The sequence below is a fragment of the Sceloporus occidentalis genome, unplaced genomic scaffold (assembly GCF_023333645.1).
Source record: "Sceloporus occidentalis isolate IW3139 unplaced genomic scaffold, rSceOcc1.0.p SCAF_9, whole genome shotgun sequence".
NCBI classification, from domain to species: Eukaryota; Metazoa; Chordata; class Lepidosauria; order Squamata; family Phrynosomatidae; genus Sceloporus; species Sceloporus occidentalis.
The window spans coordinates 24,361,007-24,383,651 of NW_028316989.1; the positions used below are offsets into that span (position 1 = coordinate 24,361,007).

At 43.3% G+C, this 22,645-nt stretch overlaps 1 protein-coding gene across 2 annotated transcripts in view; it reads right to left on the reverse strand.

Annotated features, from left to right (window-relative positions):
- ST3GAL4 (ST3 beta-galactoside alpha-2,3-sialyltransferase 4) overlaps positions 1–22,645 on the reverse strand; it is a 221,493-nt gene that overhangs the window by 27,192 nt on the left and 171,656 nt on the right. The window contains exons 6-9 of one of the 2 annotated variants that reach the window (XM_089537772.1): positions 16,062–16,140; positions 13,745–13,826; positions 6,400–6,483; positions 6,087–6,184 (exon numbers count right to left, since the gene is read on the reverse strand). In XM_089537772.1, coding sequence (XP_089393898.1) covers positions 6,087–6,184; positions 6,400–6,483; positions 13,745–13,826; positions 16,062–16,140 — 343 coding nt within the window. The remainder of the gene's footprint in view (positions 1–6,086; positions 6,185–6,399; positions 6,484–13,744; positions 13,827–16,061; positions 16,141–22,645) is intronic. The other variant, XM_089537773.1, reaches the window with a different exon arrangement.

A 22,645-nucleotide genomic window follows, 5' to 3' on the forward strand; every position in this document is an offset into this window, starting at 1 on the left:
AGGAGCTACGTAAAGATTTGCCATACATTGATCTGAATGGAGATTGCAGCCAAGAAATTAGAAGGCTAGGAATGGGGAGGGCAGCTATGAAAGAACTAGAAAAGATCCTAAGAAGTAAAGATATACAACTAAGCACTAAAGTGAGAATTGCACAAGCAATGCATTCCCCATCACCATGGACAGATATGAGAGTTGGACAGTGAAGAAAGCAGATAAGAAGAAAATCAATGCATTTGAGATGTGGTGATGCAGAACTGAGGATGCCATGGGCAGCCAAAAAGTCAAACAGACTCAATCAGGAAGGGTTAAAGGCATGAATTTGGAGGACAAGAGCAAAGTGATGGAGGACAGGGCGTCGTGGAGATGTATCATCCACAGGTTTGCCATGAGTCAAGGCTGAGTTGAGGCCAGCTAACAACCACTACCCTGTTTTATTGCTGAGTGTTCATAAATTATCTTCTCTTACACTTTGAAACTTGTTTCTCTTTCAACCTAAAAAAAATGGGGGGGGGGGAAGAGAGAGACCTAATCAGCAGAGCAGTTTCTCCTCTGAATGGAAAGTATTGTCATGGGAGGGTTTGAATCTGAAAGACAGCACAGAGCATAAGAAGGAACATGGCATTTCTAAATGATGGGTGTATTTCAAAAGCAGACATATGGTTTGCACATATGGAAGCATTTTGAATTCTAAAATTAGTTAGGAACTGGGGTGTACTTCATTCCAATTTGGTAGCACTTTAGCAAGTGGTAAAACTACTGTACAATGACTAGTACACAACGATGAAGAGAACTATTATAAAAATCAATACAGAGCAATAGAAGAAAATGGGGGGGGGGAGGAGAATGAGAGACCTCTTCCACAAAATCCAGAACTGAAAGGGAAGTTCAAACCAAAGTCTGGGATACTCAATGGCAAGAAAAATAACATATTACAAGATCAAGAAGAAATAAAAAGATGTTGGATACAATCGACAGGAAAGTTGTATAAAAGAGATAAAAAAATAATGAGACATGCAATGACGAACCATAGTAATATGAAACCTGAATTCTGAAAATATAAGTGGAATCTACAATAAAAGAAATAGGGAAAAATAAATCACCAGGAACAGATGATATTCCAATTGAACTGCTACAATCCACACAGACAGAAGCAACTCTAGTGCTAACTAATATATGTCAACAAATATGTAAAACAAAAAGGTGGCTAACAGATGGGAAACAATCAATATATATCCTCATTCACAAAAAAGGAGACACAAACGACTGCAGCTATTATAGGACCATTAATCTCCCAGGGAAGCAAAGTTATGATCAAAATTCTCCAAATAATGGCTAATATAGCGTACAAAGGAATTCTAGGGGAGAAAGCACCATGTGCTTTATAGACTATAGCAAAGCATTTGACAGCACAGTTCACAAAAAGCTATGGACAGCTCTTAAGGTCACAGGAATGCCACTACATCTGAGAGTCGTGTTGAAAAATCTGTACTTGGGACAAGAGGCTACTGTTAGAATAGAAGACTGCTGTAGAAGAATCATAGAAATCAAAAGAAGACTAGGAATGGGAAGGGCAGCTATGAAAGGACCCAGAGAGTGAAGATATACAAATGAATGCTAAAGTTAGAAGCATCCAGGCCACGATATTCCCCATCACCATGCACAGACGTGAAAGATGGACATGAAGAAAGCTGAGATGATCAAACTGAGGCTTTTGTACTTTGGCCACATCACAAGAAGACACGACTCATTAGAAAAGACAATAATACTAAGAAAGGTGGAGGGTAGTAGAAAGTGCAGAAGATCACATGCCAGATGGGTTAGACTCAATCAGAGGGGTTATGGGCCTGAATTTGCAAGGCCTAAGGAGAGTCGTGGAGGATAGGGAGGCTTGGAGATGTCTCATCCACAAACTACTTGGATATTTGGGCATCTATTTTTTTTTTCTTTCTAACCACTTACAAATCAGAGTCTACCCATTTCTGAGTTTCACTGAAAAATAGATCATACCATCATAAGGTTGATCTTAATATTTAATGTCTGCTTTTCGTATAATTTGAACATACTGGAACAATGGGGGGAAGCAGTTAATCATTATAATCCAACATTATTTCACTTTTAAGAAAAATGCATCTAACTCCCTCCTTGCGTCTTTAGCTTTCCTTTAGTCCAGCGGTTCCCAACCTTTGTTGGGCCGCGACCCCCAATGGGGATGAAAGTCCCGCCCTTGGCCCCCCTGATAGGTTGGGAGGCCAGGAAGGGGCGGGATTTTCGGCTGCAGGCTTTGTGGCTGGAAGTTCTGCCCCTTCCCAGCCTCCCAACCAATTAGGGAGGCCACCAGGGGAGAAGGGGCGGGACTTCCGGCCACAAAGGCCTCTGGGGCTTGTAGTCCCGTCCCCTTCTCCCCATGGTTGCCTGGCAGCCACGGGGAGAAGAGGAGGAGGCAGCCCCCACCGTCCCTTCCTCCCTGCAGCTTTCTGGCAGCCGTGGGAAGGCAGGGAAAGAGGAGGAGGGACCCCCGCCCCTTCCCTGCCTCCCCGCGGCTGTCTGGCAGCTGCGGGAAGGCAGGGAAAGAGGAGGGACCCCCGCCCCCATTCCCTGCCTCCCTGTGGGTGCCTGCACCCGTGGGAAGGCAGGGAAAGAGGAGGAGGAGGCCCCGCCTCCATTCCCTTCCTCCTTGTGCGTGCCTGCGCCAGCGCGGGCACTCGCAGTGAGAAGGGAAAGGAGGAAGCCCCGCCCCCTTCCCCTTCTCCCCGCACGATGCCTGCTCCAACACCGGCACCCGCGGGGAGATGGAGAGGGGGAATTCCCAACCTGGCGACCCCCCAGAAGGGGTCGCGACCCCCAGGTTGGGAACCTCTGCTTTAGTCCCACATGCATGTCTAATTATGGAGACTATCAGACAAGGGAAAATTGGGGAAGAAAAAGGCATACTCCCGGCAAAGTGGTGTAATCACACTGAAGATTTTCAGACGCCATTGTGCTTATCCAGGACTTAACCCATGAAGATAATAATATAATATAATATAATATAATATAATATAATATACAACTAAGCACTAAAGTGAGAATTGCACAAGCAGTGCATTCCCCATCACCATGTACAGATGTGAGAGTTGGACAGTGAAGAAAGCAGATATGAAGATCCAGGAATGCTTCAGCCAGAAACCATTCCTGGGACTTCCCCATGAATGGGGAGCATTCCTGGATCTTCATGAGTTAGGTCCTGGATAAGCGTGAGGTGTCTGAAAATCTTCAGTGCGATCGCACGACTTTGCCAGGAGAATGCCTTTTACCCCCAGCTTCCCCCCCCCCCCCCGGTCTGATAATTTCCTATATTCAGCTTTCCTTTTCTTCCATATCATGACTAGTCAATCCCATTTAAGATCCCTATTACTTTCACTCCATCAACCAGAATTTTCTGTTCATGAGAAACTAGTTAATCAGAAGTGATCTCTTTCTTTCTTTTACCACTTTCCTGAAGACAAAATTGCTAGCAAATCAAATCAATATTTCTTGTTCTTTGCTGTAGCTGTGATTTAATAAATTTCAAAAAGGTTTCAAGTTATTGTACACCACCAATAAATTATTAAACTGTAGTTGGCACTTAGTATCTGCGGAGTTCCATTCAGGACCCAGCTCCCATGGATTAAAAAAACTGCAGGACCTCAGGTCCTGGGTTCTAAATGGCGCTGCATGCACACACAGCAATTAGGGGCAATGGGGCTTGCTGTCTGCGGATGCTTAAATCCATGGATGGCAAGTCCACGGTTTGTGGGGGGCAGACTGTATTACCAATTCTTCTGTAACTACAGGCAACAAAACATGGTATATTTTGTTTTTTGTCTTGTCCCATACTACTGGAGTTGAAAATTAAGAGAAATATGAGACCTAGACATAGAGGGATACTAGATATGATTTGTTACATTTTTCAAAATAATGACCTCTGCATTAAGTGAACCTTGTAGACAATGGTGGTTCTGTCTCAGATAATGGTGGGAGGGGAGGGGAGGAGACGGGGAGGCAAGGATCATGTAATATTCTTTCTTTACATAGAAAGTCTTGAATTGTGCTTATTTTGAACATTTCTCCCTTGTTTAATTCTTTGGGAAAATAGAAAGCATTGATAATAATCCAGCTGCTTATTGCAAATACAGACAGTTTAGACAGTCACTCACATGGGGATTAGAAGGTAAAATACAGTCCTTTGTGTTATTAAAACTGGTTAACATCCAATCAATAGCAATGATTATGAAAGATCCATTAAGCTGAGCACATGCCCACAGGAAATGTGCCAGTTTACAGTTTGGCCTACTGGAGCAAAAACCATCAGTCAATTGATGTCAAGGTTAACTGGTTCCGTCAAATAGTGGAAACGATCAATCAGTATGATTTTGTTATGTAGGTGTCTATTTCCCTGTATTTTTTAAACATACCAATTTTAGTGTGTATTTGTAAATTTATTTTTAGTTGTTTAACAAAGAATTTTTGAAAAAAGAAATGCTGTAGAATAATTTTGTTGTTTATCTGTTAAATTACAGGAAGGGAGAATTATTAATTATTGACATCAAACTTTTGTTATGTCTCGTTTTTCAGAGTGATCCACCAGTTACTCAGAGTGTTGGTGGTATACTTGTGAGAAGAGGTTTGCCACTGCATTCCTCCGAGAGTAAGAGAGTGCAACTTGGCCTAGGTCACTCAGTCAGTTTCTATGGCTGAGCAGAGATTCAAACCCTGGTCTCCTGGAATCCTAGTCCAACATTCATACCATGGCATAATGCTGTTCCTAATTTACACTATTATCACTGCCTTATTGTTTACAGTTTGAGTAAGATGCTATGTAATGTAGGCGTGGGACAGACAGTCCCAAAGCGCCATGCCACCGCCGATTCTAGGGTTAGAGATGGCACACCAACCACATGAACCTTAACCCTAGACGGCGAGGCAGCGTACTAATGGCAGCGTCCCGTGTACATGGGCACCGCCATTTTGATGTAAGCGACGTGCAGCATATACACATAGCTGCGTGTCGCATACATCACAGGTGCACCATTGGTGCACTCGTGACAAACGCCCAGCAACTCAAAGACAACCTGTTTTTTCTGGGTTCTTTTTACTCCAGAGGGATGCCGCGTGGTTTGGCGGTTGCGGCGTCCCTCCAGAGGGAAATAGGCCGCCGGCAGGCCGCCCTATTGGGGTAGTCTGCCCCGGGCCATAGTTTGCCTACGTTGACTCTTTGAAACCACAACTCTTTGAATAAATGTGGAGAGGGGGTATGCTATGGATAAATAGGCAGCATCAAGTGATTTTATGAAAGACTAATCAAATTATATCACATTAAGAGATATAATTAAATATAATAAATATTAATAAATAAAAAACCTTTTTAAAAATTATTTTAAAAGAGAACGGAGGTGGCACCCCATAATATAGGATTCAATACTGAAGAAACTACATAATTCTGGGCCGGTACAGTTAGGCACAGTATGGCAGCTTCACAGCGTCATGTGGGTGTGGCGTTCAAACGGCGCACTGCCCCACACTGCGAGGAAGCTGCACGGCTGATTGCACATGTGCCAGCTTCATAGCACCCTGGCAGCATGACATTTAGACGCCATGTACTGCCACACCACTGCAAAGCCCCAGCGGGGCAGGAACAGCCACCCCAAAAAGGAGTGGCAATTTGCTGCTTCTTTTTTGTGGCAGCAAAATGGCAGTGTGGGGCTGTGGTGTGCGGTTGCTGCAGTGCCCTCCTGGCTCTTTGAAGGGCAGTGTCACGCCGCCCCTTCAGGGCAGTCTTGGTCATAGTCTTCGCCCCTTTGTCTTGGCATACTGCTTGATGTGAGACCAGCAAGAAATATAGAAAGGATAATTAGAGATAAGGGGAAAGTAAGTGGAAAGTAAAGTGGACGTCAAGCTCACATTTCTGTGACCAAGAAGCGTTGTTATGTTACAAAATAACCCAAAGGATAATTAGTAAAGCAGAGTGCAAATCCCTTCCCAGCCCAGAAAGAGAAGGGAAGAGTGTACCATACACACAGAGATGAAGACAGGAACTCTGTGTTTAAAGAGAAGGCTGATTTGCTTACCAGTTCCCTTAGTCCCATATGGTAGCTCATAGAGTGAGGGGGTCTTTACCCAGAAGTAGTCCTTTAGCTGTAAAAATAGTGGATGATCCCGTGTATAACTGCAATGAAGGCAGAGGAGAAGATCATGCAAATCTGGCATTCTCTACACTCAGAGACTGCTACTGCCTTCTACATCAACCCACCCTTACCCACCAGAATCTCTATTTAGCAATGTTTGTTTGATCTCACCCCATTTTTCCTGTTCCTAAGCACAAAAACAGTAAGAGATCTACAGAGGTTTCTTTCTGCAACAGACGCCTAGACAGTTACTCACTTTGCTATGAGCTGTGCAGCTTTCTTTTCTATTTCTCCCAGAGGACAAGTCATCTTTTCATCTTGCATAATGTGAAAATCAAAACTGCAAGAAAAACAACAAAGGGAGGACAATATAACTATGTAGTTCATTTATTAACCTAGACTGCTCCACTTACGGAAATTGCATAGACAATCTCAAATAGTGGGTGGTTTTCATTTGGAGAATGGCACAATCCAAGCTGGGAATTGAGAAATTTGGTTTGAGAATGCCATTTACCAATCCCAACTAATCCATCACAGTTTTATCTGAAAGTGGATCAGCAGTGCTGTGCAAAATGCCATTTTCTACCAGGGAGAATTGTCTTAGCAAAGCTAATTCTTTTTACATTTCCATCAGTGGCTGGCAAGACGCCTCTGGAAGCTGACAAGTATGGCATGAAAATAACGAAAACCACAAGTTTCTTCCAAAAGTTAAGTAGCTATGCACAGACAGGGGATGTCTTGAGCAAGCAAGATGGGATGCACACTGGCCTATGACTATAATAAAGATTTTTGGACTTTGAGAAGAGGTACATATCTCCCTTAATGCTTGCAAGGAAGACTGAAAGTAAATACAGCCTTATTGTTTTACTGTGTGTTTTTGTGTTGCTTTTGTGTGAACATGGGAAGCTGCCATTGGTCCATCTAGCCCAGTATTGTCAACACTAACTGGAGGTGGCTCTCCAAAGTTTCAAACAGCGTTCTTTTCTAGCCCAACTTGGAGCTGCCAGGGATTGAACCTGGATCTTCTCAGCCTGTGTTCTACTAAACTATAATCCCATCCTGTGGGATTTTTAAAAAATATTTTCTTTTTCTTTATTTAATTTATATTCCGCCTTTCTCCTTTTATGGGATTCAAGGCAGTATGTAGAGAGATCTTGTAGCACCTTTGAGACTAACTGAAAGACCCTGAAGGCTAGAGACAGTCTGGGGATCCTGTTGGTCTACCGTCCACCCCGTGGGCTAACAGACTCTCTAGCCGAGCTGACACAGCTGGTCTCGGAACTGGTGTTGGAGTCTCCCAGACTTCTTGTTCTAGGGACCTCAACATCCCTTTCAAGGCCGGCTCACAAAATCTGACGGGTGCAGCTCGGGAGTTCATGGCTTCCATGACGGCCATGGGCCTGTCCCAGTTAGTCTCGGGTCCAATGCATTGCGCAGGTAATACGCTCAATGTCATCTTTAGTACGGACTGGGAGAATCCGTGGACAGAGGTATGTAGTACCTCTGCCTTGTCACGGACGGACCATTTCCTGGTCGAGGTCTGACTTAAGGCAACTACCCAAATCCCCCCTGGGGTGGAGGACCTATTAGGATGGTCCACCCTCAAAGGCTGATGGAACCCAAAAGGTTCCAAGAAGCCTTAGAGGGGTTTATGGTTGGATCTGACAGCGATTCTGTTGATGCCCTGACTAACATCTGGGATAATGATCTCTCCAGGGCTATACACAGTATCGCTCCTAAGCGTCCTTTCCGGCCCGCTTCTAATAAGAAACCCTGGTATACGGAAGATCTCCGGGAAATGAAGCGGGCCACGCAACGACTAGAGCGCAGCTGGCCGAGACACCAGCGCTTGTCCGACAAGACACTCCATCAGGCTCTTTTGAAGTCTTATGGAGTGGCAGTAGGTGCAGCAAAGAACTCCTTCTATGCTGGACATATTGCGTCTGCAGAGTCACGTCCAGCAGAGCTGTTCAGGGTGGTTAGGGAGCTGACTCAGCTTACTCCCGCTCTGAACCCTATTTTAGAACCAACTAAGGCCTACTGTGATGATTTTAACAACTTCTTCGCAGATAAAATCTCTCGGATAAGGGCTGATCTCAACGCTGGCATTTCAAAAGAGACAATAGAAGTGGTGTCCAGAGCTTCCGTGGACTCCATTAAACTGGATGATTTTGAGTTTGTTGATACCGATGAAGTGGACAAGCTTCTTGGAACGTGCTCTCTCGATCGACGTGCTCTCTCGATCCCTGTCCCTCCTGGCTGACCGCACAGGGTGGTGATGCTGTAACATCATTATTGCAATGCATAATCAATGCATCATTCAGGGAGGGTAAATTTCCATCTAGTTTAAAATTAGCAACAGTCAAACCGTTGCTAAAAAACCCCCTCCCTGGACCCCCGATAAGAAACAACTATAGGCCGGTTTCACTATTGCCATTTTTAGGTAAGGTGATCGAGAGAGTGGTTGCCTTCCAACTCCAAGCTGTCTTGGATGAAACCGATTATCTGGACCCATTTCAAACTGGCTTCAGAGAGGGTTACGGAGTTGAGACTGCCATGGTCGCCCTAGTCGATGATCTCCGTCTGAGCATCGACAGGGGAAGTGTGACCTTGTTGGTGCTATTGGACATCTCAGCGGCTTTCGATATCATAGACCAGGGGTAGGCAACCTTTTTGAGCCGGGGGCCGGGTTGGTGTCCCCCAGACAACGGGGGGAGGGGCCAAAGCCAAAAAATAAATAATTAAATAATTAAATAATATAGGACAACATTTTCAAATGTAGGACACATTTTTTAAAATGGAGGACATGCGAAAAAATTTGATGCTTTTTTAAAAATGTTAATAGAAATGCATGTTTCTTAGGCATGATCAAAATGGAGGACATTTGGGCATTATTCCTAGACAGATGGCAGAAATGGACTTCCCTTTCTGGCCAACCCCCCCTACCCCCATTCCAAACAGCACATTTGGGCATTGAACATGGCTTTACTTAAGATGGCCTCTTGCATATTTCAGAGGCTTATTGCATAACCAAACTCTTTGTGTTTCACACTGAACATGGGTTCACATGGCCATGCATATTGAACATGTCAAGGTGGTTTCACAGTTCTTGCACCAAGTGTACTTCTCAGAAGTGTGTACTTGGTCAAGGGACTTTGGTTTTTCTTCACTGCGCATGAGTTTGTAAAAATCACAGCAATTTACATTGGCCTTGCCTCAGAGGCTTGCTGATATCAATATCACCATTAAAGAACCAAAAACACACAGAAAAGGCACTTTGGAAAGTCACACTCTCTTGGCTTCAGAAACAGTGCGTGCATGCCTCTCAAGCTGACTCATATCATCATCATCATCACCACCACCACACTATCACTGTCAAAACAAGGGAGACTTGTTAGCATTGAAAGCACCCAAAACACACTTTGGAAGGTGACACTCTCTCGGCTTAAGAAACAGTGCCTGCATGCCTCTCAAGCTGACTCTCATCATCATCATCATCATCATCATCATCACCACCACACTATCACTGTCAAACCAAGGGAGACTTGTTAGCATTAAAAGCACCCAAAATAAAAATTTACAAAACCTTGAGGCCTCTGGCCACTCACCACCTCTTCCTTCCTCCTCTTCCTCCTCCTCCTTCTGCTCCCCCCTCCTCCTCCCCCTCTTCTTCCTCCTCCCCCCTCCTCCATGCACCACGCGGCCTGGGGGGCGGGGTGGAGAAGGCAGAGGAGAAGGAGGTGGGTGGCACGGGCCAGCACAGGGAGGCAGGGAGGGCAGCGTGGGCCTGCACGGGGAGGCGGGGAGGGCAGCGTGGGCCCGCACGGGGAGGCGGGGAGGGTGGCATGGGCCTGCGCGGGGAGGCGGGGAAGGCGGCGCGGGGCGGCACGGGGAGGCAGGGTGGGCGGCACGGGGCTTCCCCCTTTGCCTCCTCTGCCCCGCATGGTGGAGGAAGAGAAGGGCAGCGCGGTCAAGCGGCCCAGGAGGAGGAGGAGGTGGCAGCGGCAGCAGCAGGACCAGGCTGGGGCCGGTCCTGCCGCCTCCGCGGGCCACATCTGGCCCACGGGCCAGGGGTTGCCAACCCCTGCCATAGACCATGGTATCCTTCTGGAACGCCTGAGGGAGTTGGGCATCGGGGGCACTGCGTTCCAGTGATTCCATTCCTACCTCTCAGGAATATTCCAGATGGTGCAGCTGGGGGACACTTGCTCCTCTAAGAGGGAACTAACATCTGGGGTCCCTCAGGGAGCTATTTTGTCCCCCACTTTGTTTAACATTTACATGAAACCGCTGGGAGAGATCATCCGGAGACACGGGGTGTGGTGTTATCAGTATGCTGATGACACCCAAATATGTTTCTCTGTGTCCCCGACTGATGCAGTGACTAAAGATGGTGTCTCTCCTCTGAACGCCTGCCTGGAGTCGGTAATGGGCTGGATGAGGGAAAACAAACTCAGTTTGAATCCAGAGAAAAAGGAAGTACTTGTGATAGGTTCCCCAGGTCCAGGGAAGGAAATTTGTCCACCTGTCCTGGACGGGGTCACACTTCCCCTGAAGGACGAAGTTCACAGTCTAGGAGTACTTCTGGATTCATCCCTGCAGTTGACATCTCAAGTAGATGCGACGGTCAGAAGTGCTTGCTATCAACTTCGGTTGATACGCCAGCTACGACCCTACCTGGGCGAAAGGGACCTTGAAACTGTGGTACAAGCTCTGGTAACCTCTCACTTAGATTTCTGTAATGCGCTCTACATGGGGCAACCCTTGTACCAAGCCTGGAAGCTTCAGCTAGTACAAAACATGGCAGCCAGATTGGTCACTGGTGTTTCCAGGTTTGACCATATAACACCTATTCTGAAAGATCTGCACTGGCTGCCTATTTGCTTCCGAGTGCTATACAAGGTGTTGGTTATTACCTATAAAAGCCCTACATGGCTTGGGCCCGAATTACTTGAGGGACCACATCTCCCCATATAATCCGCCCCGCACACTCAGAACAACCGGGAAAAACTTGCTAGAAATTCCATCATCTAAATATGCTACTACATCCCAGAGGACCTTCTCAGTAGCGGCCCCACAAATCTGGAACAGTCTTCCCAAGGAACTCTGCCTGATCACCCCCCTAGAAACATTCAAAAAGAGGCTAAAAACTTTCCTCTTCTGTCAAGCCTTCCCCTTTGGAAAATGAAGTTGTGTATTTTGATTCCATCAACCTTCTGCCTCACCCTTTCGAATTATTTTTTTAGATTTGTATATTGTATATTGTGTTATTGGTTTTATCTATTTTATGATGTGTTTGTAACTGGTTTTAAATTTTGTGTACACCGCTTTGATCTTCTGGAAAGGTGGTATAAAAATAAAATTTATTATTAAATTTATTAAGAAAGAAATTGGCAGCATGAGCTTTCGCAGACTACAGTCCACTTCCTCAGATGCATTCAAGATAGCTTACAAAGCAATTATAAACAGGATACAGGTAAAAGAATAAATATATGTACAAAGCTGAAAACTATAGTTTGGTTAAAAACAATCTGCCATATGGGACAAAAACAATTAAAACACATCATAACTCCATCTGCCACATGAATTATTAGCCCAAGGATTGCCTGTATAGAAAGGTCTTTCCCTGAACTGACCCTGGGAGCAGCCACTGGGAAGGCTCTTTCTCATGCCCTTAGCAAATGTACTTGTGATGGCAATAGGACTGAGAAAAGCCCTTCCTTCAAAGATCTTAAAATTTGGGCAGGTTCATAGAGAGACTGTCAGAACTCCAAAGCCAATTGCTATCAACACTCTCCAGTTCATATAAGTATGTATTCACTGTTTAGGTTGATTATAGAATATTGCTTTAGGTAGTAGTTCTGTCTTAATTGGTGGGGGGGGGGGGTTGGATTGTGTAGTAGAATATTGTAGTGTCTTAGCTAGCTTTCGCTGGGGCCTGCTAGGGGGTTGCAAAGCCAGAGAGATAATGGGTTGGGAAGATGCTAGGAGCTCAAGGTTAAGGTGTTAAGTTCTCATGGCAACTGGCTGATGGGGGTGTGGTGTGACTGGTGGCAAAAGGAAAAAAGGTGGGGGCTATGTGGGTTTATCTTGGCTGTTTGAGGCTTGCTTTTCAGATTCTGCAAAAAAGTGTTCTAGAGCACTTCTTCCTTGTTCTTACAATAAACTTTTATTGTTTATTCAGTAAGTTCATTGTGGATCATTGATCTGAAGGTTCCAGGTTCTCACAGAGACAGGTCTTGCAAATAGTCTGGACTCAAGATGTATAGGGGTCTATAGGTCATAACCTGTAAATGGACTGGTAGCCAGTGAAGCTGTTTCACTAAATTATGTTTTCTTTATTGTTGTAAACCAGTGATTGTCCAGGAAGCAGCCAACGGAACTGCTGATAAAGAATACAAGGCTTTGCAGCAGCAAGAAACCAAGTCCAGTATCATAGTACCAATCCAATGTCCAATAGAGCAGAGTCAGAGGCAAGCCAAGGGTCCAGGATTCCAGAGAGCAGGTCAGCAAATCAAGTCTGGGGTCAAGAGCTCCAGGTCAATTCAGGAGGCAAGGTTTCAGGCAACAAAGTCCAAGGGAGTCAAGAGCAAGATGCTTTTGCCAGGGAACGCAGATAGGCTCTAACAAAGAAGCTCAGCGTCTTGCAGCTGTTTATACTAGCCCAGTTCCTAATCACAGGTGCTTAGTGATTGCTGAGCGTTTCTCATACAATCCCCTGGATCAACGGAGGCATGCCCTTTCTGTCCTTCTCTGGCTGAAGGTACGTACGACTTCATCCTGCTCCTCTATGTCTCCCAAGCCTGGAATCTCTGCTGGGGAAAGGCTGGGCTCCTGAGTCACAGGCTCTGCATCACAGAGCTAGGGCCTGGTTCAGCCTCCTCCTCTAAGTCCTCTGAGTCCTCAGCCTGGCTGGCCATGGCAGTGATTCCCAAACTTTGGTCCAGGTGTTCTGGACTTCAACTCCCAGCTTGGTCTACTGTCAGAAATTCTGGGACCTGAAGTCCAAAATATCTGGAGGACCAAAGTTTGGAAACCACTGACGTAAACTATCCTGGAAATGGCTACTGAAGGACTGAAATACATTAATCAAATAAATGGGGAAATATGGATATCTAACATTGTGAGGGAGCATATGTCTGCCATTAAGGAAATGGGTGATGAGGAGAAACATGACCTTACACATGATAACCTTGGAGCTCTATCCATCTGACTATTTTGATAGGCATATTGCATCTGTGTAAATGGGTCCCAAGATACAGTATAAAAGCTCATGGGTAAGCAAAGCCTGGATCTCTTCAGGTCAAAGAGCCAAACTACATGTTATATTATTTACACTTTAAAAAAACCCAAAACTGGCCACTTTTATTTTGATGGAAATGCAATGACCACAGCATCCTGATGTAGAATATGTTCTTAATCTGAACTAGGACCATATTTCAAACTAGCTCTTATCAAAAGGAAGGGATCCAGTTTGAGCAATCATTCTGTAAAACTGCGGCTAACATAACATACAGTTGTGCCCAAAGCACATGGCTACCAGTAGAGTCAGCAGTAAAACATTTGCCCTCTTAATTTTTGTTTTAAAGAAATACACTCACAGCTGTATGTACCTTTCTTCCCGGGATATTGTATACCACACCATCACTCCAAATACAGCTAGTACTCCAAGGATCTTCCATCCTGAACAAAGAGAAGGCATGCTGTTAGTAGTGAGTTGTTCCACCTGCAAAAGAGCACATTTGCTGGTACAGAAGTGGGAGAAATTTATAATGTAGAGCAGTTCTGGGCAAAGTGCAGCATACATGTGGGGATTTGCATGTGGCCTCCAGGGGTCAAAAAGTGCCCCAAAAGCTTCTATGGGGTTTGGGGAGCCTTTTCCCACTCCTCTCCAAAAAATAAAACCAGGAAGTTCACAGAATTTCCAGTCACTTCCTATTGTTTAAAAAGGCCTCTCCTGAACCCAGATAGACCCCAAAACATGACAAAATGCCTCTAGTCAGTCAGTCAGGCAACCTTTATTAGGCATACAGCAACAACATACATTTACAATAAAACTTCAGGATCTTTATTAAAATTCAAGCCATAATCTTGTTGCCTCCACCAGAAAATTGGCCATTAGCCTGGTTAAATGCAGATTCCGATCTTCCAATAAATATTCCACTGATACCCCATCCAAACAGATACTCATTTCCGATAACCTTCTTAACACTTTTTCCCTCTGAATTATATACAATGGACAAAGCAATACAATATGATGGAAAACATCTGGAGCTTGATCACAGTGACACACACGATTCAAAAATGGGGTCTGTGAATTTCTGTCCCTGGTCATATTTGAGGGGTGTACATTCAGTCTTGCAAACAATGCCTCTACCTAAAAGGTTTTTGGAGACTTTTGGAGGAAAAATGTTTCAAATTTTTGCTGCATTTTTCCTACAAAGTGCCTCCAAACAACCTTTAGACAGAGGTATTTTTGACATGTTTGGGTCAATCTGTGCCATTTTACGTTCAGTAGAGGCCTTGGTTTAGGTTCAGGGGGTTACAGAGAAGCGTCTGGAGCCCTCCAAGAGTTTCGAGGGGCTGATGCAGCCCAAGAGCTTCCCACAGTTGACTACCCTGATTTAGATTGTAACATAGGAATCATTTGGAAACAGAACTGAATCTTGTTTCAACAGCAAGTTTTGTTCTACAAAACATTTGATATGATACAAGGAGACTGCCTCTCAGCATGGATTGGATGCAGTTTAACAATCACTATGTAAGTCTGGAAAGCCTTACACATCTGGAAACAAACTGAAAGGGACATCTTGTAGCCTTGAGCCTATACCATTTTTTTTAAAAAAGAAACAAAACCCAAAATTAACAACTGGAAAACAGTTACACCATAGTGTCAATGCTGGCCAGAATTTGTCCTGACAACATAATAAAACAGTTAAAGAAAAGAAGAAGCTTCCCAACTTCCCTTCCTGATATAAACGAAGATAAAAGAAGAACATGGCAGAAAGGAATGGGGGAGTGTCTAAACCCAATAGTTTACACACCAAGACAGTTTGTACATCATTAAGAACATGTATGAAATACTAAAGATAAATTTAATTTAAACCATTAAAATAAATAAATAAATAAATAAATATAGACCAGATTTTTTTCCCATTGGGATTTAAATTATCATTTAAAATCCATTGTTCTTGTTCTTGTTAACTGCCCCAGAATCAACCTCAACTCATGGCAGAATTAGGAGAAACAGTATGATTCCCAATGCATTCCATCACCCTATTTGTTCAACTCATATGCAGAAAATATCATAAGAAAAGCAAGTTTAGAATCAGAAGAGGAGGAGTGAAGATGGAAGGAATATCAATCATCTTAGATATGCAGATGACACCATATTACTAGCGGAAAACATCACACACTTGGGACAATTACTACAGAAGGTCAAAGATGAAAGTACAAAGGCAAGCTTAAAATCCATTACACTGATTAAAAAAGAGAACACAGTAAAGCAAATCCCACTGTTCAGGGTTTTCTCTATCAAGATTACTCACTAGTAATTGTAATTTGAGAAGAGAAACAACATGGTGCAGTGGTTTGAGTGTTGTCCTATGACTGGGAGATAAGAGTTCAAATTCCACTCAGTCATGAAACCCACTGGGTAGTCACAATATCTCAGCCTCAGAGGAAGGCAATGGCAAGCCTCCTCTGAACAAATCTTGCCAAGAAAACCCCATGATAGAATCACCTTAGGATTGCTATAAATCAGAAATTACTTGAAGGCATAAAACAACAAAATTAGGGTTTGAATGGCAGATTTAAACCCCTCTTGATTCCTATTCCATACAACACATGTAGACTGGTTTTCAGACAATTATAATGTTTGAAGAATTTGAGGTGACAAGTCACAGGACTTGAACTTACGAGACTTGTTGATCATTTTTATCAGCAGATGAAGTACCGTCCTGTGGCTTTTGCTCTCATGGCGACTACTGTCAGTCACCTAGAAAATGAAGAAGAGGGTATATTAGGAATCTCATATTCCAGGAAGACATTCAAACAGCTGGGCCGTAATGGAACTGCATTTTCCCACTGCACAGGTCACTTGAACTGTGCAATAAACAGACAGCAATCCCATGATTATTAAAGTATCACAGATTCCAAACAAAATCCCAGAATATCTAAAATGTACTAAGTTCAAAGGAGCCAATTTTGCAAGCAGATAAGGAAATAAGGAAGAGTATTTTCAAAACCAACATGAGGCAAAGTAACTATGCAAGTGTTTCCTAACCCTCTGAAGATGCCAGCCACAGATGCAGGAGAAACATCAGGAATAAATTCTTCCAGAATGCGGCCACATAGCCTGGAAAACCCACAGAAAACTATGTTTCCTAAGATTTTTTTTTTTTTTTGGGGGGGGGGGTTTAAATCCATCTTCAATATCACAGTATAACTGTGTAACTATAACTGGCCTTGTCTGTTAACTGATACACCAAAATGAGTTTATGGATGTCCTGTTTTCCCACTTCCACAGCTTTTACAATAAATTTTGCAATACCTCACACTAGGTGTAAAGCCTCCCCAGAAAGGAGATGGGACCATTTGACAGTGGGATCCCAGTTGGCCATGTTAACCAAAAATGGTTGTAAGTAATGGGATCTCTCCTTATCACATAGACAACAATCAAACAGGGTATGTGTAATGTCCTCTGCAGCTGAAGCGCCACAAATACATATATAAGTCTAAGCAGCTGGGTTGTAAAATAGGGTTTTAAAAAACATATACATACTTCTCCACCAAAAATACTTCTATGAAATTCTGGAAATGTTAATGGAAGTAAAAAAAACTTTGTGATGAGAATTTAGTTAATAATAAGATGAAAGACACAAAGCAACAGGAAAAATACAGATAAGTATACATTTTAATTCAGGAGGCTATAAGATAGATAGAAAACCAGCGCGGCATAGTGGTTTTGAGTGTTGGACAGTGACTCTGGAGACCAGGGTTCGAGTCCTGGCTTGGCCATGAAACCCACTGGGTGACCTTGGACAAATCACACTCTCTCGGCCTCAGGGAAGGCAATACCAAAACCTCTCTGAACAAATCTTGCCAAAAAAAATCATGAAAATAATCTCTTAGGGTTGCCATAAGTCAGAAACAACTTGAAGACACGCAACAAAAACATAAGACAGATAAGCGCAGTAACAGGAAACATTTTGTCATCCATTCATCAATATTGCTTTGATTCAAAACATGTTTCGACAGAAAGCCAAAACACTTACAAACACTATGCTACCTCCTAAACCAGGTGTGAGCAAAATAAGGCCCTCCTGACATTGGATGATGATGTCTAACCAGCATAGCCAATGACAAGCAGCATCTGCAAGGCCGCACTACCCAGCATTGTCCCAGGTGTGCTTTTCAGCCACAGAACACACACCAAAGGACCTGTCCCAAAGCAGCAGGTATGAAATACAATGCACTACATACTTGAAAAGAATCCAGCTGCTTTAGCTCAGCCATCTGGCTTGATAGAAGGAAGCTACTCTCAGATGTTGTCTTGAGTTTAGGTTTTCCCCTTCCCTTCCTTTAATGGGTATCAGCTTTCCCAATCCAATACATCTGAGCAAAGTGAAAGTTGCACCTTTTGCTTCTCTGTGAAAGTTTCAATGTTTCCATGTGCACCAGGAAAAATAAAACAAAAGGAAGTTTGCCTGCCCACTTTTAGTGTTTACTCTTAAACACACCTGGGCTGAGTTCTTTGTAAAGTTCAGCCCATTAAGTTCAAGCTAAGCGTTACATTCAAACAGGGTGACCCCATGCACTAAATGCAAAGGAGGACCACCAAATGTAGGACATTCAAGAAAAATGGGAGACATTAACAAATAAAAGCTAAAAACAATCATATAAACATAAATGTATGGTCTCAGAGGTTCAACAAGATCTCTATAAGGATGTTTATTAATGTTTTTGAAATAGATTATTTCCTAATGCAGATGCAGATGCAGATGCAGAGATTATAGATGTGAAGGAAATGAAACATGAGGCTGGAGGGAGAGATGGAACTCCCAGAATTCCATAGCACTGAGCCTGGACAGTTAAACTGGAATTAAACTGGATTATCTCCCCAGTGTGCAAGAGGATAGATGTAGATGTTGATGAAATGGATGGGGGCTCTGACACAGAGGGCCCTTTGAATTTGGCTGCCAGGGATGGGAAAATGGAAGGAATAAAGGGGAAGCTGTCATTCCCGTGAAAGTGGAGCCAGGCTGACTTCTTCACCCCCGAAGTGCAAAGGTTCAGGATGTCTTCAGGGCCCCACTGGGCATACGCAAGGGTCCCAATTTGAATAGTTGAATCCCCATGGTATGCACCGGTGTGGAAATACAATGTGCACTCACTCCGCTTTGCCTGAATCCGTATCATGTGACTTCCTTCGATTCGATTCCCCGTCAGTTCGGTAGGGCAATGGAACAGCAACCAGGTATGAAAATACATTCTCATTATCACGTGAATGCGAATCGCCCGATCCACAGACGCCCCGGATATGAGCTGCAAAGACCCCGTCTGATAAACGCCCTAGTCTTCTTATTTCTTGATGGCAGCCTCCGTTCTGATCAATATTTGATCCAAAGTATGGGAAATTCATCCGACCCTGTTTAGGATCCATCCTTTAAACCTTACTGATGACTCTGTGTAATTCTGTTATAAAATTGTATTATGATAAATTAGTTTTTATCTGATATTATTATTATTATTATTATTATTATTATTATTATTACTGAAGTGATGTATTGGATTGGATTTTACTGATTGTATTTGTATGTTTTTATTGGGTTGTAACCCCACCTCAATCCGCAAGGAGAGGCGGGGAAATATAAATAAAATTTATTATTATTATTATTATTATTATTATTATTATTATTTCTATTCCATTATCTAGGTCAGTGATGGCGAACCTTTTAGAGACTGAGTGCCCAAACTGCAACCCAAAATCCACTTATTTATTGCAAAGTGCCGTGTCCCTCTGGCTTTCTAGTGACAAACTCTAGTGAACTCTGTGTTGGGACAATGGTGCATGTGCCCACAGAAAGGGCTCTGAGTGCCACCTCTGGCACGCGTGCCATAGGTTCGCCACCACTGATCTAGGTTGAATTTATGTAAGCCCTCTGTGGTCATTATTGAAAGCATGTCCTCCAGCATTTCACAGATGAAAACCAGGACACATATAGCTGAGCTCCATGAAAGTGTGGTCAAAGGGCACGACCAGGCAACAAAAGGCAAACGTTATTAATGAAGAAGAATACAAGAATAATGGAGAAAAACTATTATTTTAAGCAGAGAAACCCTGAAACTTATGTAATGAATTTAGGAACTCAGCCAAGCCTCTACGCTGCAGCTGCACTGCAGTAATAATGCAGTTTGATATCACTTTAACTGCCATGGCTCAATGTTATGGAATTCTGGGATTTGTAGTTTGGTGCGCCACCTGTGTGCTCTGGCAGAGAAGGCTAGATATTGCAAAACTACAAATCCCGGAATTCCATAATGTCAAACTGCATTATTTCTGCAGTGTGTATGAAACCTCTGTCCCCCTCCTCAACTCCTAAGTCAACGGAGTGTACAATGCTGTCACTAAGGTGTGGTAACTCATGGTGCCTCCTCACATTGACCTGTTCACATGTCACACCATACAGAAACCTTAGAAATGTTTGTGAAATGTAATGGCAATACTATGGCATAAACAACATACGCAACCAGCAAAATTCCTGAATAACTGAACAATGGGACATTTCCCTATTACCCAAAAGGGAGTAATCTCTCAGACAACTTGTGTATGATCTCACTTAGGGTACATCTACACTGCCATAGTGCCATTCTAAAAAAATCCTGGGATTTGTAGTTTTGTGAGGCACTCTTTGGCAGAAAAGGCTAAAGACCTTGTAAAACTACAAATCCCAGAACTTCATAGTATGGAGCTACAGCACTTAAAGTGCTGTCAAATTGCATTATTTCTACAGTGTAAATGTATCCATAGAGTTAAAATCATAGAGTTGGAAGAGACCCCTAGAAGGGCCATCCAACCCTATTCTGCCATGCAGGAACTCTCAATCAAAGCATCCCCGACAGATGGCCATCCAGCCTCTGTTTAAAGACCTCCAAGGAAGGAGTGTGTTCCACTGTCAAACAGCCCTTACTGTCAGTAGGTTCCTCCTAATGTTTAGGAGGAATCTCTTTTCCTGGAGCTTGCATCCATTGTTCCGGGTCCTGTTCTCTGGAGCAGCAGAAAACAAGCTTGCTCCCTCCTCCATATGACATCCCTTCAAGTATTTAAACACGGCTATCATATCACCTAAGTCCCCACCACATTTTAATAGGCTGTGCTTTGCGGTTTTTACTTTTAAGAAGTAAATTGAAAGGACAAAACAGGAAATCATTGCAATTATGAGTCCTTACTTACATGACAGTGTCACTCCAACCTGGGCATGTTTACTTGCTCTATTTGCTACTACTTTCTATTCGTTTACATCCTGGAATGGGGAAGGGGAAATCCATCTTAATGCCAACTAGTGTACAAAAGGACCTCTTGCAAATAAGGAAGATTGTTGATATTTGTGTTAAGACTCAAATGCCCAGCTTCAGACGCAAGGAGAGGAATCATAACACATTTGTTCATGAGTTCTGGAAGTGATCTTCAAAAATCCATTACAGTCAATCTCATGGTGTCAATCATGGTCTGATGTTGTTCCAGAAATGAAAGATATCTTTTCTCCATAGTGACTTTTCTTCTATTTCAGTTCACTACCAGGATTCTCCCCAGGTCAGTGCCATGTCACATAGGGTATATGAACCACACAATCGGGAGTAGGCAACTTACAACTCCCATAAGCCTGCCAGCATAGTCACTGGCAAAGATAACGGGAATTGTAGTTCAATAATATCTGGAGGGCCACAAGTTGCCCATCTTTACTCTGAAGGTCTATTGTAGTCAAAAAAACTATAGAAATAAGTGGAACACTTATTGCCAAATGAATGCAAAAGCAGACAACTGCTTTTTATTCATGAAGATGTTCTCTTTCATGATTGCATTCTGAGACCAAGATACAATAATTCCTCGTAGAAATATCTGAAAATTAATGGCTCATATTTATCTTCCAACAGGAAGATATAAGAGGACTAATAAATTTTACTGCTATCACTCTGATAGCAGTATATATATTTTCCTCATATACACTTCCTTGCCAAATGCTTTGCATTCAGAAAGGTCCAACGTTCAAGCCTCAGCATGTTCTGTGAGGTGTGGAGAGGTCTTTGGTCCAACTCTGTATTAAACTGTTACCTTAGATCCCAAACCAATAGGTTACGTGGAGACATGCTGGGACCCACTTAACTACACTCTGTTTGCCATTACTTTATATTTGTATGTTTGATACAGAGTTTTATTTAGTCTTGTGGTACTTTGAGATGGCCTAAGGGCTAATCAATAAATACTGAATAGACACACACACACACAAACACACAACTGTTCTAGACTCTTCTATAGTATGTGACTAACTACTGGTACAACTTTTATATTCCACCTCTTCCCCAATATTAAGACTCAAGACAGTTTACAAATTATTAAAACCAGAAAACTAAAATTTGAATACACACACACACACCACTCAATGTCCATTGCAGTTAATTCCTGAAAGACTGTTGGAATAGGGATGTTTTCACTTAATGGCAGAAGTGAGGGAGTTCCAAACTCTAGGGCAGCCACAAAGAAGGCCCTCTACCGACTCCTGCAACGCGCTCTACATGGGGCTACCCTCGTGCCAAGTTTAGAAGCTTCAATTGGTACAAAACATGGCAGCCAGGCTGGTCACGGGCAAATCCAGAACTGCCCATGTTACACCGGTTCTAAAATCTCGCCACTGGCTGCCTATCAGTTTCCAGGTAAGATACAAGGTGTTGGTTCTAACCTTTAAAGCCCTACATGGTTACTGTGGGAGCGCCTCCTCCCATACAATCCACCCCACACACTCAGGTCCTCTGATAAGAATCTGCTACAACATAAGAAGACCAGACTTTCAGCGGTGACCCAGAGGACCTTCTCATCAGCCGCTCCCAGGCTCTGGAACGACCTGCCGGACGAGATCCGCCATATTACCACCTTGGAAGCCTTTTAAAAGGCTATTAAGAGGGATCTCTTCTGGCAGGCCTTTCCAGACTAGGTTAGATCCATTAGCTCCATTAGACTTGTCTCCCCCTCTATTGACATCGATACCAAAATTGTTTGATACCATCACCCCCCCCCTTTAGAGGAAGATTAATTTCTTTTGCTAATCTGCACAAAATTTGAATGTATTTCTATTGGATAGTTTTATATTTTTTGATGTTTAATCTCTTTTTATGGGTTGATCACTGTTTTTACATTTGGGGGGAGGATTGGGGTTTGGGGGGGGTTTAAATTGTAATTTTTAATTGCTTGATAATTTATTTATACTGTTGGAATCCGCTTTGAT